The sequence below is a fragment of the Trematosphaeria pertusa genome (assembly GCF_010094035.1).
Source record: "Trematosphaeria pertusa strain CBS 122368 unplaced genomic scaffold BU26scaffold_17, whole genome shotgun sequence".
In the NCBI taxonomy this organism is placed as follows: domain Eukaryota; kingdom Fungi; phylum Ascomycota; class Dothideomycetes; order Pleosporales; family Trematosphaeriaceae; genus Trematosphaeria; species Trematosphaeria pertusa.
The window spans coordinates 665,379-690,683 of NW_022987228.1; the positions used below are offsets into that span (position 1 = coordinate 665,379).

General features: G+C 54.1%; 8 protein-coding genes across 8 annotated transcripts; 4 read left to right on the top strand and 4 right to left on the bottom strand.

The window, feature by feature from the left end:
- Positions 1–32: 32 nt before the first annotated feature.
- BU26DRAFT_523754 (cleft lip and palate transmembrane 1) lies at positions 33–2,275 on the top strand. Its single transcript, XM_033830127.1, has 2 exons — positions 33–153; positions 230–2,275. The coding sequence occupies exons 1-2, from the start codon at positions 112–114 to the stop codon at positions 2,147–2,149; spliced, it is 1,962 nt and encodes a 653-aa protein (XP_033678454.1). The 5' UTR covers positions 33–111; the 3' UTR covers positions 2,150–2,275.
- A 187-nt stretch (positions 2,276–2,462) lies between these two features.
- On the top strand, positions 2,463–2,801 carry BU26DRAFT_509959 (uncharacterized protein; the record flags this gene model as incomplete). Its single annotated transcript, XM_033827185.1, has 2 exons — positions 2,463–2,532; positions 2,569–2,801. 2 exons carry the CDS (start codon positions 2,463–2,465, stop codon positions 2,799–2,801), a joined length of 303 nt encoding a protein of 100 aa, XP_033678455.1.
- Positions 2,802–5,494: 2,693 nt separating this feature from the next.
- Positions 5,495–6,145, bottom strand: BU26DRAFT_509960 (uncharacterized protein; the record flags this gene model as incomplete). Its single annotated transcript, XM_033827186.1, has 1 exon — positions 5,495–6,145. One exon carries the CDS (start codon positions 6,143–6,145, stop codon positions 5,495–5,497), a length of 651 nt encoding a protein of 216 aa, XP_033678456.1.
- A 2,138-nt stretch (positions 6,146–8,283) lies between these two features.
- On the bottom strand, positions 8,284–14,581 carry BU26DRAFT_523755 (uncharacterized protein). Its single transcript, XM_033830128.1, has one exon. The coding sequence runs from the start codon at positions 14,153–14,155 to the stop codon at positions 8,672–8,674; it is 5,484 nt and encodes a 1,827-aa protein (XP_033678457.1). The 5' UTR covers positions 14,156–14,581; the 3' UTR covers positions 8,284–8,671.
- A 174-nt stretch (positions 14,582–14,755) lies between these two features.
- Positions 14,756–19,294, top strand: BU26DRAFT_543548 (phospholipid-translocating P-type ATPase). Its single transcript, XM_033831699.1, has 3 exons — positions 14,756–16,990; positions 17,039–17,983; positions 18,036–19,294. Exons 1-3 carry the CDS (start codon positions 15,067–15,069, stop codon positions 19,082–19,084), a joined length of 3,918 nt encoding a protein of 1,305 aa, XP_033678458.1. The 5' UTR covers positions 14,756–15,066; the 3' UTR covers positions 19,085–19,294.
- A 468-nt stretch (positions 19,295–19,762) lies between these two features.
- On the bottom strand, positions 19,763–20,867 carry BU26DRAFT_118050 (uncharacterized protein). The gene is made up of 4 exons (XM_033819483.1): positions 20,238–20,867; positions 20,083–20,178; positions 19,930–20,022; positions 19,763–19,865 (listed from the first exon to the last, which is right to left on the bottom strand). The coding sequence occupies exons 1-4, from the start codon at positions 20,612–20,614 to the stop codon at positions 19,844–19,846; spliced, it is 588 nt and encodes a 195-aa protein (XP_033678459.1). The 5' UTR covers positions 20,615–20,867; the 3' UTR covers positions 19,763–19,843.
- An 815-nt stretch (positions 20,868–21,682) lies between these two features.
- Positions 21,683–23,315, bottom strand: BU26DRAFT_493415 (uncharacterized protein). The gene is made up of 4 exons (XM_033826150.1): positions 23,148–23,315; positions 22,969–23,079; positions 22,846–22,918; positions 21,683–22,781 (listed from the first exon to the last, which is right to left on the bottom strand). The coding sequence occupies exons 1-4, from the start codon at positions 23,161–23,163 to the stop codon at positions 21,902–21,904; spliced, it is 1,080 nt and encodes a 359-aa protein (XP_033678460.1). The 5' UTR covers positions 23,164–23,315; the 3' UTR covers positions 21,683–21,901.
- Positions 23,316–23,501: 186 nt separating this feature from the next.
- On the top strand, positions 23,502–25,200 carry BU26DRAFT_523759 (methionine aminopeptidase 2-like protein). Its single transcript, XM_033830129.1, has 5 exons — positions 23,502–23,581; positions 23,639–23,800; positions 23,847–24,457; positions 24,508–25,020; positions 25,076–25,200. The coding sequence occupies exons 1-5, from the start codon at positions 23,539–23,541 to the stop codon at positions 25,130–25,132; spliced, it is 1,386 nt and encodes a 461-aa protein (XP_033678461.1). The 5' UTR covers positions 23,502–23,538; the 3' UTR covers positions 25,133–25,200.
- The last annotated feature ends 105 nt before the right edge of the window (positions 25,201–25,305 follow it).

Below are 25,305 nucleotides of genomic sequence, written 5' to 3' on the forward strand. Positions count from 1 at the left end.
GAGCGACCGCAGCATCTTTCGGCATCCGCCGCCCATCATCTCCTCCCAACTGTGACTCCTCGCACTGGCATCTAACCTATCAGGCCGACCTCAGTCAGCGAGTAAACCGTCATGCCGGAGGCACGACAGCAGGACGAGCAGGGCGGAGGCAGCGTATGTATTCCCTCCGCGGCCGTCCAGCACCCCTCGTCCCCGCAATGGCAATGTTTGCTAACGGCTTCACTCACAGATTCTGCGGACTATCGTGCAGAGCGTCGGCATCTTTTTGCTTATCCAATTCGCTACGAAGCAATTCCTCCCCCAGCCGCAGCAGAATGCCGACCCCGCGAAGGGCGCCGTCGTCCCCAATGCCAAAGTCTCTATTCCGGCCTTCGACAGCCGCCCTCGCCAGCTGAATGCAGATGCGCAGTACAACCCCATCCCGCAAAGCCTCGCGCCCATGTGGCCGGTGGGCAGCGAGGTCGATATCTCCATGTACATTTCGCCGTCGCTCGCGATGCCGGCGCTGAAGAGCATGCCGAAGGAATCACTCCTGATTGAGGAGAAGAACTTCAAATTTGGAGACTACAAGGATAACAGGGAGATACACACCGAGTTCAAGGTTCCTACCGCCGTCCAGCACAATGCTACGCTGTTTGCGCATTTCTACGTTGCGCAGAGCGGCAGCGTGATCGATCCGACTGTGCCCGGCTACGACCCTACGAAGGCGTACCATTTCATTCGACCGTTGACGCAGTATCATGGCAAGAAGAAAATTAAAAAGACAAGGAATCTGCTCTCAGATATGCCCGAGAGAGACCAGGAGACTGAGGAGGAGAAGGAGGCGCCGAAGATCATTGGCTCTTACTATCACCCAAACTTCACGATCAGCATGATTCCAGATTCTGGCGTTGTCAATTATCCTTCGATGCATCCGGGACCGAGAGAGTTTTTCCAATTGGACGCAACGGGCTCGAGGGATGCGACTGGGCAGCATGGATGGTACTACCCGGTCTTGTTCACGAATACGTTCTGGCAGCTGAAGAAGCACATGGTCGAGCTCAACGACACCGTCAAGACACTCCCGCTTAATGTCAAGCTCAACAACCTCGCCAATTGGAAGTTCAATATCTACGCATCAATGGAGGCGAACATTCGTGCGCAGTCTCAGGCTGCGGCGGCAGGGCAGGCTTCTCCGACTGGTGGTGACGGCTCTGAAATGGAGATGTTCAAGGAAATCCTCATCGACAGCAACTCATACCTACTCGGTATCACGGCTATTGTCTCGGTATTCCACATGATCTTCGAAATGCTTGCTTTCAAGAACGACGTTCAGCACTGGAGGAAGAAGAAGGATAACGTTGGTACTTCTGTTCGTACCATTCTTGCCAACGTTTTCATGCAAGCTGTCATTTTTCTCTACCTTATGGACAACAACGAGAATACCTCTTGGATGATTCTGTTCGGCCAGGGTATGGGTATCGCTATTGAGGCTTGGAAGATTACCAAGTCAGTCAATGTCCGCGTTCGGCAGACCGCACCAGGCTCTTTACTGCCCTACACAATCGTCTTCGAAGACAAGCACGTCCTCTCCGAAACCGAAAAGAAGACTCAAGAATACGACGAGATCGCCTTCCGCTACCTCTACTGGGTCGCCATCCCGCTCCTCGGCGCCTACGCCATCTATTCGCTCGTCTACGACACGCACAAATCATGGTACTCCTTCATCATCACCACGCTCGTCGGCTCCGTCTACGCCTACGGCTTCCTCATGATGGTGCCCTCGCTCTACATCAACTACCGCCTCAAATCTGTCGCGCACATGCCCGGTCGCGCCATGACGTACAAATTCCTGAACACCTTTATCGACGACTTGTTCGCGTTTACGATTAAAATGCCGACGCTGCATCGACTTGCGACCCTAAGAGATGATGTCATCTTCTTTATTTATCTGTACCAGACGTGGATGTACAAGGTGGATTATAGTAGGGTTAATGAGTTCGGGCAGGGTGGGGACGAGGAAGAAGAGGAGGAGAAGAAGGCGAACAAGCCGTTGACGAGTACGCCGGATGAGGGGGAGAAGGGGCCGAAGGTGCCGGAGAAGGATGGGGAAGCAGTGAAGGCGAGCGGGAGTTCGTCGAAGAAGGAGCAGGGGAGGAAGAGGAAGTAGACGGGTGGCTTCAAGAGTTTAGGTGGTGTGCAATTTTTAGGCATCGCATATTGCGCACACATAGAATGGAGAGGTATATAGAAATAGCAAACTAAGTACCTCTAGTCTTGAAGTGCTTCAGCGCACTAAACACAATCTAGGTCAGGTGAGCATACAGGACCTTGATGTGCTTCAGTCCCCTTTCAACCAGCCACCCGGAGTCCCTCGGCTACGGACTATATAAACCCCTCTTCTGCCTCTCGCAACCTTTCCTCCTTTCCTCCACTACATCGACCCAGCATCAGGCCAACTAAAACCTATCGCCCGATGGACCATGGCCCTGTCGAGTCGGGGATTAAAAAAGCATCTGCCGAAATGTGCTAGAGACCATCCGACGTGTCTTGGTGTGTCTCGGTGACGCTCTAAAAAGACAAATTCAGTTGGTTCATGGAACCTGCTTCTGCTGGGAGGGGGCTGGGGAAGATGCAATGGGGGAGAGGATGCTGGCGGCTTCGGTGTCGGTGGGAGTGCACCAGAGCGAGTAAATAGCGATGATGAGCACCACGGATCGGAGGTGCGGCGCGGCGAGTTGGGAGGCCTGCGGAAAGCGAAAGCGGTTGGTGGGTTGGGGATTCTGGAAGTGGGAATGGGAATGGGAAGGCTATGTTCATGAATGAGTCGAATGGACTGGATTCTTGGCATATATAAACTCGCTATAGCCTCCCTCTGCTTCGGGTTTCTTTCTTCATCGCGCTGGGCTGCACCGTCTGTCTAAAAGCGCGGTACAAGATGCTGCATGTGGACGTAGCGTCTAAAAGGGACAGTTTGGAAGAGCTATGGGGAGGTTGGAGGGTGCGGTGGGGGATCAAAAATGTATGCCGCTATCGTTGATGGGGATGTGCTTCTACACGGTGAGAAGGGAAGTGAAGTGAAGTGAAGCGTGAGGGGTGGTGCGAGGCTCCGTGAAGCACACCGAAGCGAGACGATGGTGCTTACCATCACTCCCGCTAGCGCCACTTAGACAATGCGGACGGTTGGGACATATGTGCACCTAACCAAGGAAGTAGTCGACATTGCTCTGAGCAAGATCGTGGGGATATAAATCCCTCTTCTTCTCGTTCTCCGGATATTCTCCTTTCTCTCCACATCGCCAGCGCAATGTTCTCTAAAATGACACGTTCTACTGTTGTATGTGGGAGTTGGGTGTTTGGTGGGATGCTAGTCTTCCGCACCGGCTGAGGCTACAACTGGGTGTATTCAGAAAGAGTGTGGGAGTGTAGAGAGGGAGGGTTTCCGTGGATCGCACCGAAGAGAGGTAAGGGTGGTGATCACTGTTTGGCTTGAAGACAGCAACGGGCTTATTTGGAGATGGGGAAATATGATTCGGACTGGACATAGGTTCACCGAACTGATGACTGCATGGAGGTCTGTAGGTATAAATTTCCTTCACTGCCTTCTCTTCTTTCCTTTTTCCTTCTCCCACAGCGCCCTAGCACAGTGCTTGCCTAAAACACGAAGGTACACGATGTTATGGGAATATGTGCGGGCTCTAAAAATTGCAGTCCTAAAGGGAGTCGTCGGTGCGGGGAGTAAAGAGAAAGGACGTCGAGCACTATGGGAAGCTGTTCCGGTGCGTGGTAGAGAGACGAAAGAGTGAGAAGGGGATTGCCAGGTTGTGACGGTAAGTGCAGCGCACCGAAGCTAGACGATGGTAATGATGATTAGCAGCAGCGCTGTTGGATCCACCAGGACTTTAGAAGTGATGCCAGAATGAGACACGTGTGCCATCCGTACTCCAGATAGATTGTGGGTATAAATTCCAGTCTCGACGTCACCTTCTTTCTTCCTTTACAATGCTCTGGAACAAGGCTTTGGTACAAGGTCGTCTAAAATCATTATCTCCGAAGGTTCGTGTGGAGATGCCCGGGGTCTAAAAGCTATGGTGGAAGAGCATATGGGTGTCTGCGGTAGGGAGACTAAAGTTAATATGCACAGGTGACATGTGAAAGTGTCTCGGTGCGCGATGGGAGAGAAAAAGTGGAAAGGGGCTTGCGCGGGTTGATGGAGTACACCGCAAATAAGGATTGTGGTGATTATTGTTTGTTCTATGACGGTGATTCACTGGCTTCGGACTGGGGGATGCGGCCGGAGAGGGGGTTATGGGCGACGAGCCAGTCATCTTGTGCTTAATAAGACGATCGAAAACATGGGTATATAAGTACCTCTTCTTCTTCTTTCGTTCTGCTTTCTTTCTCTCCTTACAGTGCTGGCTCGTCAACGACTACCATAAAAAGCTATCATTGAAGTACCATCGAGAGCCAGACTAAAAAAAATAACCCCGAGGACACATGGAGTGGCGCCCCGGTGCGGGATTAAAAATTGAAATCAAATCAAATCATATGGAATTTGGTGTTTTGGGGCACTTCAAAAGGCTCAATGGTGGCCCTGATTGGGGTGACCTGGAAGAAGTGTTGCGGAGGGGTGGTTTGTGGGAGAAGGCAAGGACGAAACTGCGTTGACCGACATGTCTCATCTGCACCCCACCCTTTCCTTCCCCTTCTACAGCTCCTTCCTTCTTCACAGCATTCGATGAGCAAGTTTCGATCTAAAAGTGCAAGAGGTACGCACATATGGGAAGCTGGACTTAAAAAAAGCCTTACTGCAACCCTATGGACTGACGCCTCGGTTGGGGACTAAAAGTGGGCATTGATGAGGCCACGTGAAGCTTGAGAGATTGGTGGAACTCTGAAATCGCGAAGGCAAAAGAGGCACGCAGACGGAAGGAAGTGTTGCTAAGTGCGAACCATGGTACCGTGTGGACTTGAGCTTGATCAATGGCTGCACAATCACCTTGCCCGGTGTACTTTGGGGTACAAACACGAGACCATTTCTCCCACTCGGACCAGAATCTCTCTTAGCACATGCATATAGACCTCTTCTCGCCTTGCTTCGTTCCTCCTTTCCTTCCTCACGACTATTCTGTCTTTACCAGCTTCAAATTTGAAGAGCCTCACCATGCGGGACTGAACCAAAACTTCTAGCTGCACTTCAACATGGCCTTGGAGGAGTAGAATGCACCAGATGCAGCAGACATGAAGAAACTGTCTTGGGAAGTGTTTCGGTAGAGCTTAAAAAAGACACAAAACGAACTGAAATGGAGCCTTTGGGAAAAGGTCTTGGTAATATTGAGTTAAGATCTTTGTTTCGATGGGAGAGCTATCAGTGAGATGACCATGCTCGCAGCCTAATGATGAGGCTCTCCAGCATCTCGGTCGACGTCGATTCAGCGTGACCCGTGGTTCCGCTCCTTCCTATCAACTCAACTACAACTGCCCATTTCTCTTCCCTTCCTTCTTCGTCCTTCTTTCATAGTACTATCCCTCTCTCACTTTTTTCCGCATAAAGCGCTGCAGGTATCCTCAAGAAATGCTTGGGATCCAAACTACTGCAATCGGCACTACGAGCTTTGCCCTCGAAGATCATCTCACTCGAGACAAGGCCAGTACCGGGCGCATTTTGGATACTCCACTCATCGTGCGCTGTCGCCAGCCACAATCCTTTTGTTCCTACCGGCCCTACCATCGGTCCTACTTCCTCGGTCTCCTCGTGTTTCCGAATTTGTGGCTTGTAGCATGCTTGCTTCGCAACGATATCACCATCATGAATTTCTTGCGATACGCTTCCAATAGCTGTAAGGACGTCCACACATTTCTTCTCGACCACCTTAACTTCATCAGCATCCAGAGGAAGATCAGTCTCGTAGTCATCCGGTCCGCTGGCATATACAGTGTCGAATCCATGGAGATCGTCAGCTGGGCGTGGATAGATATCCGGTGATAGTAAATTGTCAATGGAGCTGTTTGGTGCTGGTTGGATGTTCGGGAAGAGTATGTACGGCGAAAGGGGCCGTGATGGCTTGAAAATAACGCTATGTCCGCAAGGCGTCAACAATGACACCGCCGGCAGGATCATAGGTGTCCATGGACCTGCGCACACAAGTACATCTGCAGCGTCCATGATGTTGATGGCTTCATGCTTTTTGTAGCTGACGGAGCTGACACCTGTACTGTCGTCGACATGAATCTTAATTACAGATGAACGGAAACTGAAAGTGACCCCTTACTCTTCAATGCGCTTTCGACCGACGCGAGCGGTAATTATTGATAGCGCAGAAGATGAACGGCATAGGCGTGTCTCGGTGGTGAGAATCATCATTCTAGCTTGACAGTGACTACCCGTTGGTGGTGACGGTGTCTTCTCCAATGTCTAGCTAGAATGCCTTCGCGGTGTTACACGAACGGAGAAGCTGCTTTGTATCGTGCGCTGAAGGGCTCATGTAAGCGAACTCTCCTCCGTCTCAGCTATATAAAACCTCTCTCTTCCTTGCTTATTTCTTTCCTCACAGCGCAACTTCTCTTTGCTTCTCTCTAAAATGTCCAGCTGGTGTATAATGTGCCGCGGAGACTGAAATCCCACACCGGCTCTCGTGATGTGGCCTTCCTCGGTTTGAAGTATTAAAAAGACTCTGCGACATTCTTATGGTCCTTGGCCTTCCAGTGGAACCAGAATGTGAGACACTACTCTCATGCGGTCGCTTCGGGGAAGAGCCGTGAAGAAAGACATTCATGGCTGTGACCGGGAGGACTTGCGCCGTACCAACGGGTCTGTTGAGGTTCTAAAAATTACACTGGGGTGTCGCTATGTGCGGGTCTAGAGACGACCTTTGGCACTCGCCATGTCAGCGCCGCTCCTCAAGCCATCGTGCCTCCCAATTCTCAAATCTACATCCAATCAGGTCCAGAGTCGGGCACCCAGTCGCACTAACTCTGCATTGGAACCGGTTACTCTCTTCCTTCCCGTGTCTTCACTAAAAGAACCACACCTCGCATGTGTCGGAGTCCCGTGCCTGCCTCTTAAAGTTATTCTTTGTTCTTTCATGGCATTACCGGACTTCACTCTTCCACCAAAGGATCGTATTATGGTTCACCATAACTAAAGACTCCGGGTACAAAAGTCCCATCGACTCCCAGTGATGGATGGATGAACGCCTAAAACCCCCATCATCGCGCATATGACCGCGCGTGGAAGAAGCAGACCCGAATATAAATCTCTCCTCCGCGCCGCCGCTTCTCCTACCCTCCACCACACTCGCAACCGAGTCCACTAAAACCGCTCCTCTAGCCGGTCGTGTCCCGCTTGGACCTGGACTAAAACCCGATCCAGGCCACGACATGTGTTGGCACCGGACCTCTCTCCCGGGGACTAAAACGACTCTGACACTGACGTATGAGCAGAGCGCCAGCCTCTAAAACTGCTACTCTTTAAAGTGGATGTTCGCGCCCTCCTCGCTGGACCGAAACCGCGTCTCAGAATATTAACGTCTCGACACTTCCGGACTCCGGAGTATCTGATGTCCTCACTAAAACCACGATGACAGGGAGTACATGGCCTCCGTCTTCTTTTATCCCCTTGCGTATATACAAACCTCTCCACCTCTCCTTCTCTTCCACCCACCACATCAGCTTCCTTGCGCGTACTAGAATATATACGCGAAAAGACGGATGACCCCGCGCCCGTGGATATACCACAACTGACCAGCTAGCACATCATGGTGTCCGGACTAGCCCTCTCTCTTCACCACCAAAAAACCACCGATAACAAAGGCATGAGTCCAAGCCTCCTCGAAAACTATCAGACGCAACAAGCGATGGTGCGAGAATCCCGGCGGCTCTGGACTGCTAGTGAACAAAAGGCAATCCCCCATCTACAGTGTCCAAATCCTCGCACCCTCCCACCGCAGCAGTGCCAAAAAGGGGAAATGTTCAAGCCATGCGTGGGGACCCGTCTGAAAGTCGCGCCGAAACCCGCGATGTCCTCGGTGCATCGGACTGGCTCTCTGCATAGAAGATGAAAAGCCGAAACACAGGCATGTATGTTGAAGTGCGTGTGCGGACCGAGGAGCAAAGAGACACTAGTACTACGGTTCTGTATTGTCGAATCCAGATCTGGAGTGAAAGGACGGCGCGGCGGGACAAGTGATGGGTGAGGTGAACGAGGATCGGGCATTGTGCTGGCTTTGCCGGGCTCAAGGTGGCGGAGCGGTCGAGATATTGGGGGCTGAAGACCTCCGGGGACTGATGATGATGACCATCGTTGTTTCTGTATCTACTCTTCAACCACCTCTTCTCCTCTATAAACAACAGTGGCCCTTCTCCGTACCTGACACAATCTCCGCAAGCCAGTATCGCTTGAGCCGATATCCCACGAAAAGTTGAAAGAAGAGTCAGACTTGGATATTAAATAGCTTATCGTATCATGCTAAGCCCTCAGTCGAGGTATATAAGAACAGACTGCGAGAGCCCTAAAAAACCATAAACAGCACACATTTTCTACATTCGGGATCTTAGAATCCCTAATCCCTTTCTAAGCGAACGACAAGAAGGCTCGAGGTGCGAACCCGTTCGACCACTGACCAACCTGACTCTAAGAACGCCCGATTCCGTGAAACGCCATGATGCATGTATATTCCCCATATCTCTCCTATCATGGCTTCGCCATAACATCAACGTACCTCCCAGCCTTCTTCTTTCTGCCCGCAGCGCCCTTCCTCGCTTGCGGTGCTCCAAGTAAATCGTCAATGCTACTAGCATTGCTCATCCCGGTGCCGGGTCTGGATGGCGGTCCTGAACCGGCAGGAAGCACGGGTGGCATGAGTGGCGGGGCTTTGCCACCTTCGGTGTCGGACGGTATACCTGGAGTGGAAGCTCGCGAGCCCGGCACCCCCATCGGAGGCGGCATAGACGAGCTGCGCATCGGATTCGAAGTAGGAGGACGAGAGGGCGGTGCGCTAAGATGGCTGCTTCTGGTGGGCAGCGAAGACGGCGGACCTCCAGGGGTGCTGGTGCTGGAGATGCTCCTGCTCGGCGGTCCGCTCCTGGGCGGCGGCGGCGTAGCCATTGGTTTCGTCGCTTCCGTAGCGCCTGCCTTCTTGTTGACCCATTTCTTGAGCTCGGGGTCGTAGTAGAAAGAGTTCTCCTCGCCAAGCTTAGCTTTGATTGGGCCTGGCCCTGCGTTGGGGTCCTTCTTAAACCATCCTCCAAACCAACCGCCAGACTTCTTCGCCGCTGCAACCTCTTTGTCCCTCTTAGTATCTTCCTCGGCGGCCTTGCGGAAGGCCTCGTCAGCTTTACGATCTGCTTCGGACTTTTGCTTCGCTTTGAGGGTGGCATCGCGAGACCCGAAGTCGTCATCGCCATCATCCATGAACGCCTTCTTTGGCTTCGGCTCCTCCTCTGAAGACTTGTCTTCCTCGTCCGGCTTATATGGCTCGTATGAGGGAGGTTCATAGGAGCTCGTGGGCGGCTCATAGGATGTTGGAGGTTCATATCCGCTCGAGGGCTGTGTGGGCTCCGCAGGCGTAGCACCAAAGCTTGCTTGCGGTTGGTATCCTCCAAAGTCCGGCGTTGACTCCGCTGCTGGGGCGGTTGGCTGGTAAGGGCTACCATAGGCGAGCTGAGGAGCACTGTGTTCTGTGCGAAGAGGCGAATAGGACTGCGACTTAGAGAGCTGCGGTTGCTGGCTGGTTGGGCTGAGCAGAGGTTGCGCAGCTGTGTAAGGTCCGGAAAGATTAGGCGAAGGAATGTAGGTGTCGGAAACAGCTCGTAACCCTGTGCCGTCTGTAGATTCCAGTGACGGTCGTCCTTGTGGCTCATAACGTGACCGGGCTTGATCTAACGATGACCTCGGAGCATATGCATTAGATGGCGCATACCTAGAGTTTGCAGGCCCCGAGGGAGGAGGCACAGGAGCACCGTAGCCTGAGTACGCTCCATAGAGATCCGCGCTTGACTGAGACGGACTGAGAGTAGGTGTGTTACCGGCAATTTTGGCGAATGGCCCGACCTCGGGGCCGCCGGAATGGTTTGATGCGGCATCCTCCTCGTCGCCGGCGATGAAGCTATTGAACTTGGACAACAGCGAGCTCGACACCTTGTCCATGCTCGGTTTGGAAATCCAGGAGGACCCGTCCTTTGGAGACTGTGAGAGACGTTTGCTCAGGTCGTCTAGGCTTGCTACGAAGCTGCCGTTGTAGTAGGGTGAGATCCTTGTGGTCGACTTCATTGAGGCGGCGATAGCATCGCAGTATGCCTGTGCATCGGACTTGTATCCGTACTCGGCCAATTGATATGCATGCGCAAGCTTGTAGTTCTGCAGATGAGGAATGACGTGCGATCCTGCCTGCGCTGATAGCGAAAGACCGAACTCGTAAACTTCGGTCAGGAGGATAGGCTCCAGATCAATACCCAGGTCCAGCGGGTTCTGGTGATGGTCGGCACCAACGAGGACAATGCTCGACTGTTCATCATCGACTCCGCTAATGTACGTTGCGAAGCGGGCGAAGATGAAGCAAATATGGGCAGCTTCAATCCGGCCGTAGCCTGCCAATAGTTTCCCTAACGAAAGCAAAGCTGCTGCATCGCCCTCGCTACGGTTACTGAGAACTAGAGAAAGCGTCTCCCGCCATTTGTCCAACCCTTGAAGCGCATTTTGGGCCGGGCCGGCGCCATCGGTGCTCATCATCTGGAAGCCAGCTCGGGCAGATGCGGGAACGAGCTCGTCGATGCAATCCTCATGGTTGCCTGCGAATATTTCGTAGAGAACCGCGAGGGCTTGGTTGTTGCGTCCAATCTTCTTGACCTCTTTCTGAACGAACTCTTGCACGACTTGCTTCCAGACGTCCTTGTTCAAGGTCGATGAAAGAAGCATGGCGTGAGCCCACAACCGCCGATCCACGGCATGCCATACCGCCTTTTCACGGTCACCCTTTGTAAGCAGGGTTCTCAATTCTTCTATCGCTCGAGGATCGACGGGTTCGGCTTGTACCGCGGAGGTATTAGACCTCGAGTGGCCGACAAGATCTGCGGCGGTTGAAAATGACGCGCCTCCGTCCGCGGACAACTCCTCCCCTTCTGGTGACAAGACTTTTCTGACCGCGGCTTCCACTATGGCGTTGCCGTCTAACTGACCGTCATTGTCTATGAAGACTTGCATGATCTTCCAAAGCAGAGTCTTCTCCTCAACGCGCTTCACGTCGTCCGCATTCATTGCTTGGTCCAATCCGGGCGTCTTGAGTTGATTTTCCAACGCCTCAATTTTTCGTCCTAGCCATGCTGAAACGTCCTTCTTCTTGCCCTTCGCCTTGAGTGGGCCGGGGAACTTGGCGATGTCTTCGGCCAATGGTAAAGCTTCTTTGACGTTCTGGACTTTGACTTCTCCGGGACTGCATTTCATCATCGGTATTGAGGCACCGGCGCCGTAACGGGGAATCTGTTTCGGAAAACTGGTGACAACGGTTCCGCCCAGACCCCACGAGAAGACTGGGGCGCCCTTCCAGCGCTGGAGCGGGTCCGCAGCCCGTTCATCAGTTGGTGCAATGCACTCGTAATCGTGGAACAGTTGGGCTCTATGCGGTATGACATTTATGTTCTGAGGAGCCGATTGGACGCTGAAAGTCGACGGTGGAGACATGAGGCCATTACCCGTTGCAGGTCGCTCGTTGTAGGAAACGCTACGAGGAGCGTGCTTCATCGTGGCAGAAGGTGACAGCGAATGAGCTCGTGGCGGTGAGGGCATGCTTGGAGGAGGTGGCGCATGGTTAGCTTGGTGCTGCGGCACATAGTTCGCCCTCTTCCTCGGCGAACTGACAGCCGATGAAGGGCCACTCCGCGGAGGTGGCGTTTCCGATCTGGCAGTCATTGGGGGTCGCGACGGTTGGATTGGTCCCTGCTCCTCTACCTCGCTGACACCTTCTAGAGGACTCCTGAACGGAGGATGGGGCATACCCTCGGCTGAATGCATGGCATGATGGTTGGGTGGGCGATGCACATGCTCTTCGTGGGCAGCTACTTGCGCCTCATGTTGGTGTGGTACGGCATTGTATGCGAGGGGACTGGAAGTGCGAGGTGCGTACGGTTGTGGAGGACGAGGTGGCCCGGTAGGCGGTGCCGAGGCGTGATGATTCTGAAATGGCGCCTGGGGAGGTGCTGGCGAATACCGGGTGTTCGGCGCTGCTGCGGCTGGAGGAGCAGGTGAGTAGCGCGCATGAGCTGTAGGTGCGGATGGGGGTACTGGGGAGTATCGTGTTGAAGGCGGGGCCGTCGCTGAATGAGGTGGTGGAACGGGGAGACTATTAGACCGCTCCATCGCTGTTGGTTGATCCGGGAAGACTGGTAACCGCTCGGGTTGCCGAAGTTGGGAGACAAGACCGCCCGAATCTGGGAGGACTTCATTTCTTAACGAAGACCAGGACGCTGTGCGCTCTTTAGGAGGGAAACCATGTGGAGGAGGGGCATGTGGAGGAGGGTGCTGGGGCGTGCTGGGCTGCGGCGTATAACGTCCTGAATGTCCGTGATGCTTCGGTTTAGAAGTTATCGGCAACTCCGTGAAAAAATCATTGGAAGGGGCCTTCGTCGGAGCAGCCGGTTTTGGGGGGATGCCAGTCATCTGGGATTGCATCGAATGACCAGATGATGGCGGAGATAAGCTTGATGTGGACATGTTTGAGGGTGGCGGCCGAGGTGCGCCCGTATTGGATATGCTGCTAGTCCTTGGTGGCGGTGGAGTCGGTTGCGCGCTTGGTATCGATGAGGTTCGGTGGGTAGGCCGTTTTCGAATGGGAGCAACGACATCGTCAGGCAGGTCGTATGGAGAATGATAACCACCTTTCGACTTGGCGGCGAAGCTTTCCGCAGAGCTGGGCATTTCAGGCCTGGAAGGCTGTTGCTGATATGAAGAGGGTTGGTTATACGCGCCATAGGGAACATTTGGAGTTGCTGCGGGCTTCCCCTGGTCCATCCGAGAGAAATCAGTGAACTGAGGCGCCTGCAAGCCATATGGGTTCGCAGGCGGCTGTGGTACCTGCGCTGCTTGGGGTGCATATCGATTGATAGTGCTGGATCCCAATGAAGTTGCTTGCACAGGCTGAGGTGCTGGTTCGGACGGCTCCTCTAGAAAGCCTTCATCGTCTAGCTCAAAAGCCGGGGTCTCCTCGGTGTCAGGCAGGAAATCATCGTCCAATGTAATATCCCACACGGAATCCGCGCCTGCCGTAGGCGTTGCCTCTGTATCTTGCATGACATGTGCTCCGGGGCCCTCTGTCGATTTCTCTGGCTCAATTGGCTGGATAGCAGCGCCAGCACCGAAGAAGTCATCACCCTCGGTGTTGCCCCATTCTATCTCTTCTCCAGCATTTCCTCCGACCTTGGTGTTTCCAATAACATCATCGCCAACGGTTGTTCCAATAGCTTCGGCTTGTGGAGTCGCAAAAGGCACATCCAGAGGGGTCGCAATAGGTGCATCTTGTGGCTTTCCTCCGAGATCGAAAACCTCTCCAGAAGCGTCCCAGTCGTCAGTTACCGGCTCTGCATCTGCGACTAGCGGCACTTTGGCGCTCTCGGCTACAGCGTCTTCCAAGGCTGTGCTCTCTCCCTGATGTTCGTACCTCTCGGCCGGGTGTGCCTCTGGAGCTTCTGCATCCGCCACGTCGTTCTCCATGACGGCCTTCCATGGCGCGGTCAAAGCGCCGTTCATATGCGCATTGATATGCTTGTCTGGCGCATCCAGGTTGAGAGCCTCTGTTGCGCTTATCAGGCCATCTTCCTCGGCTCCGCTAACTCCGTGTCCGTTTATCTCGTTATCAAGCGGTTGCGGGGCGCTTCGTGGGACGTCGCCGGAGCCGTAGCGATCGAAGAAATCGTCATCCGAGTTGGGCTCGCGATCGGGGACGCTGTTGCTGACGTGCGCGGGGATGGCGGAAGCTGAAGGTGCCACAGGCAAATCATCCTCCTCGTCCTGGCTATCCTCCAAGACCGGTTTCGACTGTGGCACGATTTTTGGTGATGGCTGCATACGCTTCGCGGTGGTCTCTTCGGTCTCGTGGTCAGGTCTCAACGCGGGATTCCACGAAGAGGCTGACAGCGTGGTGGTGCCCCCGTACGCGTATGAGAAATTCGGGCCGTCTTCGTCCATTATGGCAATTACCGTGTAGCGTACAAGGGGTATATGTAAATACTACGCGAGGACATCAGCGCTGAAATGGGGCGGGCATTAATCGACTCATATGGCGGGCCTCGGTGATGCGTGGACGGAGGACGCGGGCATCGTTGGCGGATGGTCTGGGTTCGAAAATGCGGGTATTCAGAGGCGGCGCAAGATAGGCGAGCTGAATGCTGGATGCGCGTTGCGCGGGCTGGCGTTGGAGGCGTGGAGGTGCAGAGCGGGTGCGTTGAGAATAGGGAGTAGCTATCCCTTTCCACGGCCGACGTCACGGGGATCAGACGTACCTATACAAGAGAAGGAGAAGAAAGGCCAACGCTGAACGCCGCGCGCAGTGTATCGCCCGGCAAAGCGAAAAGAGCGCGCAATGGGCTACGAAAAGGACACGGTGCACGGCTGCATCGCCAATGAAGCAGATGATGGATGATAAAGGTTAAGGCCATGTGTTCCTGATCCAAACGCAAAGTAATACTCGATCCCTGCCGCAGCTCGGACGCGAGACGCGGAAGCCGAGGGCCGCTCAGCCACATTGTGGCGCCAGCGCATCAAGAGATGCCTTCGAGAGAGGACAACCGCGCGTTCTAAGCCAGCGACACTCCAACTCACCCTTCAACTGGCAGACACGCCGTTATTTACACCTCTGCAGCCCACTGCCGCTGCCCCGCGCAGAAGAGCGTCGCGTCGCCGGAATACCGCCGCTCCAAACAGCATATCTGGCCGCCTAGAGCGCCGCATACGGAAGACACCTCACATTCCCGCGGACCCCCGAACACTGGATAGAGAGTCCTAGAGGGCTTCAGGGTGCTTCGCACATGCCGCAGAGATAGCTTAAGCCACCCGACCTTCCTCCGCCTCTCGCATACGCCCCCACTCACTCATGAGCCATGGCGGCCCCCCATCTATACCACCAGCCAAATGCCCCCGACGACGATTCCGATCTAGAGCTAGACCTCGACGAACTCGACCCGCTTGCCGCCAACTCGCAATCTGCAGCATCTCCGCCCCGCCGCCACTCCAAGGAACACCGGAAGCCATACCATGAGCTGGGCGCACGAATACCGCTGAGAAATCTGAGGGTAGGCAGACTGCGGGGGAATAGGAGACAGGAGCCGGAAGAGGAGGATCTGAGGGGTCTGATAGACGACGATGATGCGGCACACAGGCATTCTAACGGCAGCTTTGGTCAGTCTGGGAACGATGATGCGCCGCTGCTGCCCTCACTTACTCCAGGGAGACGACACCAGCGGGCGCCCAGCACTCTGTCACGATTCGCTTCCACCATCAGACTTCCGAGCTTTCTAGGTACATCCGCGCCGAATACGCCAGGCATACAGCTAGGGCAGGGAGGGCGAGGCGACTCTGATGCGGAGGAGGAGCATGACCCTACCGGCCAACGGACCGTCGCCGTCGGTCAAGCGCAGACCTCACGGTTCCCTGCCAACGCCGTCTCGAACGCAAAGTACACGCCCTGGAGCTTCCTGCCACGCACCCTGTATAACGAATTCTCCTTCTTCATTAACATGTACTTTCTGCTTGTAGCACTATCGCAGATTATACCCGCCTTGCGCCTCGGTTACCTTTCGACATACATTGCACCCCTGGCGTTTGTCATTTCGGTCACTCTGGGGAAGGAGGCTCTCGACGACATTGCGAGACGGCGGAGGGATGCTGAAGCGAACTCCGAGGGCTATACTGTTCTGAGATTTGAGGACAACAGCGTGGGCAATGGCGTTGCGCCGGGGAAGAGTGCGAGCAAGAAGCGGAGGTTAAAGAAAGCGCAAAGAGGCAGCGGAGGCCGGTTGACTGATATAGAAGATGAGGAGCAGCGTCTGGGCACTACGAAAGGCATACCAACGGCCAATTACTGGGAAGTCACGAAACCGTCGCGGAATCTCAAGGTGGGTGATGTGGTAAAGCTTGGCAAAGATCAACGAGTGCCCGCCGACATGGTGATCCTCAAGAGTTATTCTAACGAGGGCACCCCTCCGGTAACCGCTAAACCTGACATCGTCGATGGCTCCCCGACTCTTGTGCCTGAAGAGGCCCACGGCAATTCTGACGCTGGAGCAAGAAAGACCAATGCGGCAACTACCGGAGCATCCGGAGAGGCCTTCATCCGAACAGATCAGTTGGATGGTGAGACCGACTGGAAGCTGCGCTTATCCTCTCCCCTGACGCAGAATCTGGACTTGGGAGAATACACTAGGTTGCGAGTTGTTGCTGGCAGGCCGGACAGGAAGGTCAACGAATTCTACGCGACTGTCGAGCTTCAGCCGAAGCGCAAGCACCAGTACGATCCCCACGAGCGAGAGGAGCAGCCTGCAACGGAGCAAATTCAGTCAGCGCCGCTCAGCATCGATAATACGATCTGGGCGAACACTGTGCTTGCTTCTAGCTGCCAAGTGCTTGCCGTTGTCGTCTACACTGGCCCACAAACGCGTCAAGCCCTGTCAACATCACCGTCGAGATCTAAGACCGGCCTGTTGGAGTTGGAAATTAACTCCTTGACAAAGTTTCTCTGCATCTTTACCCTCTCCCTGTCGTTTGTTCTCGTTGCTCTGGCTCGGTTCCGCGAAATCGACGGCCGCCAGTGGTATGTCTCTATGATGCGGTTCTTGATTCTGTTCTCCACTATTGTGCCGGTTGGCCTGCGAGTCAACCTGGATATGGGCAAATCGGTCTACGCATGGTTCATCGAGCATGATCAGAGCATCAGCGGCACGGTGGTACGAACAAGTACTATTCCGGAGGATTTGGGCCGGGTCGAGTACCTCTTGAGCGACAAGACAGGTACCCTGACCCAGAACGGTAAGTCTCGTTCCTGGCGCGGACTTGTCCTGTGCTAACCATTAGCAGAGATGGAGATGAAGAAGATACACGTCGGCACGGTTTCTTATGCCAATGAAGCAATGGACGAAGTCTCGTCATATGTGCACCAAAGCCTTACCACTCCCGCGGGAGAGGCTCCCTCTTTTGTCACACCTTCTTCCGCGTACATTGCTCCTCTCACTTCAGCAACGCGCACCCGGAGAGAGATTGGATCCCGCGTCCGCGACGTTGTCCTCGCCTTGGCCCTCTGCCACAACGTCACGCCTACCACTGAAGAGGTGAACGGAGAAACGGTTACCACGTACCAGGCTTCATCTCCCGATGAGATTGCCATTGTTCGCTGGACGGAAAACGTCGGCCTCAGGCTCTTACAGCGCGATCGAGAATCGATGACGCTCCAGTCTTGCGAGACCGGGAACGTTGTCGTTCGAGTTCGTATCCTGAATTTATTCCCGTTCACATCGGAAGGCAAACGAATGGGCATAGTAGTACGCTTTTCCCATGGACCCGTTTCATCAGCGTCTTATGAAGATGGCGAGATTTGGTTCTATCAAAAGGGCGCTGATACTGTCATGAGTTCTATTGTGGCTGCCAACGACTGGCTAGACGAAGAGACGTCGAACATGGCAAGAGAAGGCCTTCGAACCCTTGTCGTAGGGCGTAAGAAGCTGTCCGAGCAGACGTATCAAGAGTTCTCGACCAAGCATGCGCAAGCGTCTCTGGCATTGCACAACCGCGATAACGCCGTCGCCGATGTGGTCAAGGAATACCTTGAGCATGACCTAGAGCTCCTTGGTGTCACTGGCGTTGAAGACAAGCTGCAGAAGGATGTCAAACCGTCGCTAGAGCTTCTCCGTAATGCTGGGATCAAGATATGGATGTTGACTGGAGATAAAGTAGAGACTGCTCGCTGTGTCGCCGTAAGCTCCAAGCTGGTCGCACGCGGGCAGTATGTGCATACTATTGCGAAGAGTAAGTATGCTTGCCCCCTTGCCAATATGCCCGGATGCTAATGAAGGCGTAGTGAAACGCAAGGATCTTGCACGTTCTTCCCTAGATTTCTTGCGCGGCAAAACCGACGCCTGTCTCCTCATCGACGGCGAATCCCTCGCTTTAATGCTAAACTACTACCGCCAAGAATTCATCTCCATCGCTGTCCAGCTCCCCGCCGTCGTCGCCTGCCGCTGCTCGCCGACTCAAAAAGCCGACGTCGCCCGCCTCATCCGTGAACACACCAAGAAGCGCGTCTGCTGCATCGGCGACGGCGGCAACGACGTCTCCATGATCCAAGCTGCCGACGTCGGCGTCGGCATTGTTGGGAAAGAAGGCCGCCAGGCCTCCCTCGCCGCTGACTTCTCCATCGAGCAGTTTTGCTACCTCGTCAAACTGCTCGTCTGGCACGGCCGCAACAGCTACAAACGATCCGCCAAGCTCTCCCAATTCGTCATCCATCGCGGTCTCATCATTTCCATCTGCCAAACTGTCTACTCCATCGCCTCGTCCTTCGAGCCTAACGCCCTTTACAAAGACTGGCTGCTCGTCGGCTACTCCACCATATACACCATGGCGCCCGTCTTCTCGCTCGTACTCGACCGCGACGTCGACGAGTCCGTCGCAAACCTCTACCCAGAACTCTACGCCGAGCTCAAACTCGGCCGCTCCCTCTCCACAAAGTCCTTCCTCATCTGGGTCCTCGTCTCTATCTACCAAGGCTCCATGATCCAAGGCCTGTCTCAGCTCCTCGTCGGCGTCGGTAACGACGACACGCTCATCTTCAAGAAAATGGTCTCCGTCTCCTTTACCGTGCTCGTTATGAACGAGCTCATCATGGTGGCCATGGAAGTTACCACCTGGCATTGGATCATGGTTGCTTCTATCTTCGGCACAGCGGGAATTTATTTTGGCAGCATTCCGTTTCTAGACAGGTATTTTGAGCTTGCGTATGTGAGTAGTCTGGCTTTTTGGTGGAAGTTTGTCGTCGTCGCGAGTGTGAGTTTGGTGCCGCCGTATGCGGGGAAGATACTGGGGAGGACGTTGAAGCCGCCAAGTTATCGGAAGGTGCAGGGTGTGTGAGGGAGGGGATTATCCATTTTTGCTTTGGGGTTGGGTTGAGTGCATAGCGTTTCTTGTATTGGATGTTTTGTTACGATCTCTTATCTATATTCATCCATTCTTAGGGTCTCAGTTTCTAGGCGTAAAGCCTACCCTAGGCCGCCTCCGATACGGTGATGATGGAGGTCGTCGTCGGTAAGCCTGAAGGCCCTTCAACACCTCACAACAAACCATTTCCAACCGCAAAGGCCGAGCTGACGCCGCTTAACGTTTCTATGCCAGTCGGCACTTCGTCCCTCCAACCTAGGCCCTGAACTTTCATACTCCACAGGAGTCATCTAACCTCAAGCTTCTGCGGCTGTCACTCATATGCATGAGCCGTGGTTATGAAAAAAACCAAACTCAATATAAAATTCTGCAAGTACACTCTGCCTATAAAGGCTCCCTCAACGAAAAGGCCCCACGTCCCCCCTACAATTTCCGGTACCACACCTTTCCGCTCCACGCCCGTTATCTTTAGAACACCCCCCAATCCTCTCCTGTCCGTATCCCAAATATACCTAGGATCCCCGAGCACGCGCTTTACGCGGGCGAGAGGCGATCTGCTTCTCAGGGCCATGGCGGGATTCACTTTCGTGCCTTCTCAAACTTTGAGTATGCGCATAGTCTTTTTCACATTCGCGGCATTGAACTCTGGCCTTATGGTTCCGCTTTCGGCGCGTTCGACGTTGCTTCGGCCGGTGCGTAGTGGGATCGGTCTGCACCTCCTGGTTCGTCGCCTCAAAATCGCCCCATAGCTGAGCTTTCCTAACATATATTAGTAGCCTTTCAAGGTTCGTGTGTTTGGCCCAGTGTGGGTCTCCTACTCTTCGTACTCGTATTTGGGGCCTTGGACCATCAACCCCATTTCCCTCGAAAAATCCCAATCCATGGCACGATTCCACGACGACAAAAGCGCCCTAGCGTTTGTCAGTAGTTGCAAAATATGGATTGGCTCGGGATCAGGGCGAGTCCCTTACATCTCCGTCCCAGGGATTCCGAACTGCCCAGGCGTGAACCCCGTCCCCGCCACAGGATCACAATCCGCCGCGGAGTTCGTCCAGAGTCCAGGGATCCTCGCACATGTTAGTGGTTGCTTGTAGTAACCGCGTTCGGATCAGAATTGGTCTCTTACGAGTCAGGCTCGCCGTCTTCGATGCCTGCAAAGCTAGCCATTGGATGTGTTGCTCCCATCACCGACGGTGCTTGCCAAACTGCACTCTGCTGGTCGGTTGGCCAACGTGAACCTGGAAGGCCTGCTTCGAGCTCTGCATGGGGTAGAAAGAAGCTCTGTGGCGAAATTGGCATGGTCGCTCCAACTGGAGAATAGATCGGGGGTTGCCCCTGGCCACCCAAGCAGTACGAGCCAGGGAATAGAACATTGCCCGTATTGAAGTTGGCATGATCCAGGTCGCTCAGACATCCGTAGTCTGGCGTCGTGCCAACCCCCAATGCCCTAGACCAGCGATGTAAGTAAAAGAAAGTGGGGATACCGGCAAGAGACTGGAGCATGATAGTCCGTCAGGTCTTCCCCATTGGGGAGCCTGGCGGGGATAGGCTTTGAAAGCTGACATTGGCAACAATGTAGCTGGACAGGCGGAGATTCGCAACTTCGTTGCAAGGCTAGTATGCGCGTCTTTTTCCGTGATACCGAATCGTGCTCAGAAAAACATTTGCTCTGTCCTTGTTGGCCCTGTACAAACCCTGCTGTACAGTCCTTCCCCTGCCTTTCTCCCCGACTTGCGCGCTAGCCTCATTGTCCCCTGTGACGACTATATGTTGTTTTTCTGAGCGGGACATTTACAGCTCGGGCGGTTTGCACCGGCTGCCTCCGTGTAATCCCGGGCCCGGGAGGGGAAGTCTGCTTGACGTTGTCAACGTTGTCGTCTTGTACTCTGAACCTTTCGGTCGTAGGTTCCGGACTAATCTGCGAGATGTTAAGGCAGAAGAATGGGTGCGAGCACTCACAGATCCTCGGGAGAGGGCGGATGATCGGGCGGAGGACCAGATGCGGATGAATGGACGGTATAGTTACTATGAAGCGGCCTTGGGTCGATGGTCTGCTCCGCCAACGCGGAGTCGACTCTGTTAGAACTGCTCAGAATCAGTGCATCGTCTTAAAAAAGGTGGTCAAATAATAGATCAAAACTGACCTGCCCAAGTGGAAAGCCATTGGATGTCCCAGCAAGAGAGAGTAGAGGAGAAATCTTTGGCTATGCGGACGGGAGAATCCTCTACTTATGTTTTTCATTTACGAGGGGTGAAGGGTGTATGCCGTAATGGCTCGTTAAGAACAGGCTCGATGAGCTGCAGCATCAGCTCGGTTAAGATGCGATGACATGCATTCATGGCTCGATAAAGGCGGCTCGATACTGCGCGGTCAGCGCCTGCTGCCGCCTACGACGCGTCAGATGACTTGGAAAAAGGCAAACGGCCCCCAAGGCCCATGATGATTCGCTCGACAACCAATAGAATCATATTTATAGATCTGTGCCTTTTAGCGTATACACGTGTTCACGTGGAAACGGGAACGTGGGATCTATCAACCTTAGCCAAATCAAGAATAAAGTGCTATAATGGATTACTATTCAGCGCGACAGATGGGCTCACACGACACTCGAATCTACAAGCCCTGTCCAGTGTCGACCTTCGCGCTCGATGATAAAACTTCGTATATCTACACAAAAACAGATTCCCGCGATTCAAATCATACAACGTGTCATACCTCATGAACGAGCGGCTCCTATATACAAAGCATCCGTCCTCCCCACACCAGACGCCAGTCTAGTCCAGTTCAGCTCAATTCGGACTGCTCTTCTTCCCTCCCCCCAGGCTAGGAAGTTTAACCTTCCCCAGCTGCGCTCCGCCCACCCTCTGCACTTCCGCGACCGCATCGCCAAGCAGCACTCTCACCGCGCCCTCCAGCCTGCGGTCTTTCTTGCGCCGCAGCCACAGCAGTATAATACCTAGGATAACGACATCGACGGCGATGTGCTTTAAGCTTCCCCACACTATCCGCCACAGAAAGCGGAAGAACCTGTACCTTCGAGTGTGAGTGAATAAGCGCCGTGATTCGAGCTGTTCGCGGAGGGCGGCGACCTCGGCGGTCATTTTCACGAGGGCTTGCTCGACGCGCTTTCGCCATTTCTGGTCTGCCGGGTTTTCTTTTGCTGCGGACGGGGACGGGGATGCAGGTTTGGGTGTTAGAACGTTTGATTTGGAAGGAAGGGGCGGTTGGGGCGCGAGGTCGGTCTGCACGCCTGCGTCTTCGGATGTGGGGTTGTATTGCGAGTCTGGCGCATCGACAAACTCTTCGTGGTCTATTTCCGCCTCCTCTTCTTCTAGGTCTTCCTCGCTCTGTGACATGGGGCTCTTAACCTGCAGCGGGCCGTCGTCATCCATCGCAACATCCGCCCTTGCCTTGCCTTTCCCCGTGCCGAGCTGTGGATAGTTGGGCGGCATGTGTAGACCCATCTGGCTTAATGTTTGTAGAGGCGACGAGGATGAAGACGAGGGGACATTCGATTTGACTTGGTCCCAGACGAATTCGAGTTCGGCGACGAGTTCGCGGGAGTCCGGCGAGGGGGAGGCGTATTTGTGCATGGTGTCGATGAGGGTGGTGATGTATCTGCGCTTGGCTTCGGTTCGGGAGAGGCCGTTCTGCTGCTTCCATGCATCCCTATCCGGTTTCTTGTCAGCATTTCGGCATGGAGATGCGGTGTCGCGTGCCCCGCTCGACGTACCATTTCTCCCTTGCGCGGTGTGCTTCCTCGCCGCCTCCTTCGGATCGTTCCATTATGCCGTCGACATCGCCCTCTGGCCCTTGTCAGATGTGGTGACGGCGAGAAGGACAAGATGAGATATACCCATGGCCTGCTTATACAGTCCGTACAGCTTCAATCGCGTCGCCGACGGCGGCTTCTGCGATCCAGTGCGGATCTTATTGACCGTGTTGAGCGCATGGCTAAATACTCGGTCTAGTCCCATATGCATTAGCATCGCTCCCTCCCAACTTCCCCCATCTCCCTGCGGTTCCGGTACGTACCCACGGAGTCTGACATCACCAGGTTCAATTACGCGCCGTCAGTGGGAGCGACCAAGTCATCCAAAAGCGTCGCAAAAGCGGCGGTGTCGATATCGATCGGATAGGAGGGATATAGGGTGGATAAGCGGGCAACGAGTGTAGACGTCTTGCATGGCGAAATAGCTGCGGAGCCGGTCGTGGTGGAGAGCGCGCCTTGCTGGGTCTTGATAGGCCTCGGCTCGGAAGGGCTCCGAACACATGCCGAAGTTCGGGCGGCTGCGAGTCCTAAGAGGGTAAGGCGTCTGCCAAGACATGCTGGCGACCTGGCTTGCTTGTGATCTCTTCGTAAGCCGACCTTTAATCGCATCAACGACTACCTAAGGAACCTTATGACTGCGAGTCGAAGCCAATCATGGGATCCAAGACACCAGATGGCCATCGTCGGGGACCGAATGGTATGGAAAAAGGAGTACTTGCTTTTGGGTTGTACGCTATGCTGACACCTTGAGCAGAGTCCTCGGCAGGCGCTGCAATTGCCGTCGCCAATCCTCCCAAGCTTGCCGCAGCAAGTGGATTCCTTCATGGTGCCCTCGAAGGGGAAGACGAAGATGGGGACGACGACGACGACAGCAAGATTGGAGCAGACCTGAAGTCCGGTGCTCAGCCCAGCAATAGTAAGCTAACTTGAAGTGAATGCACACTTGGAGCTAACCCTAGAAGGTAAGAAGAAGAAAAGAAAGAGTAACAAGAAGAAGAAAAAGAAGGTACCGGGACAGCAGTCGACTCCTCCGAGGGTTGCACTCGCCAACCTCTTTGCCGATCAGCGATATCCGGAGGGCGAGATTGTCGAATATGTCACTGCCAATGACAATCTTCGGCGCACCACGGCTGAAGAACTTCGTCATCTGTCCCTCCTGAGCAACATGGATGACGAATTCCTGAATGATTATCGCAAAGCTGCCGAAGTCCATCGCCAGGTCCGCCAGCATGTGCAGACGATCGCAAAGCCCGGCATTGCCATGAGCCAGCTTGCCCAAGAGATTGAGGATGGCGTTCGGGCACTGACCGACCACCAAGGTCTTGAGACCGGAGACGCTCTCAAAGCCGGCATGGGATTTCCGACTGGGCTCTGCTTGAACAACGTAGCTGCTCATTGGACTCCCAATCCTGGAGCCAAAGAGGTTATCCTCCAGTACGACGATGTCCTGAAAGTAGATTTCGGAGTTCATGTCAGCGGCAGGATTGTTGATAGCGCCTTTACCGTGGCTTTCAATTCGGCCTACGATAATCTGCTCGCGGCTGTCAAGGCAGCCACCAATACTGGGCTCAAGGTAAGCGAATCTACGGTACCCAGCGTGTTCAAAGCTCAATAAATGCCCAGGAAGCTGGGATCGACGCCCGGATCGATCACATCAGTGGGGCAATCCAAGAAGTGATGGAGAGCTACGAAGTCGAGCTCAATCGAAAGGTCATCCCTGTCAAAGCGGTTCGGAGCATAACTGGCCATAACATCCTGCGCTACAAGATCCATGGCGACAAACAAGTCCCCTTCGTCAAGACCCAAACATCCCAACGCATGGAAGAAGGCGATGTATTCGCCATCGAAACCTTCGGCAGCACTGGCAAAGGTTATCTCAGAGATGATGTAGGAGTTTACGGCTACGGGCGCAATGAGCATGCCAGCGCTGCTGGGCTTCATCATGCCTCCGCTAAGTCGCTGCTGAAGACGATCGACGAGAACTTCGGAACTCTGGTCTTCTCCAGACGTTACCTTGAGCGCCTTGGCGTGAAGCATTACCACCTTGGCATGAAATCGCTCGTCTTGAATGGCATTGTTGAGTCCTATGCGCCGCTGGTCGATATTCCTGGCTCGTATGTCGCACAATTTGAACATGTGAGTTGGTCCACGAGTTGAAGACCACAGAACCTTGCTGACACACTCTTAATAGACCGTTCTGCTCCGGCCGAATTGCAAGGAGGTGATCTCCCGAGGAGACGATTACTAAAGAAATGTGGGAAATCGGGGATCAAATTGATTCTGGGAATATTGGCTGCATTTGATTTTCTGTGTCCCTGGCTTCAACAGTCATGAAGACACCTTGGTTACGCATTTCAACATGCCTTACTCCTAGCATACATATATCGCGCCGATGACGCTCGTTTAGACCGCAAAGTATCA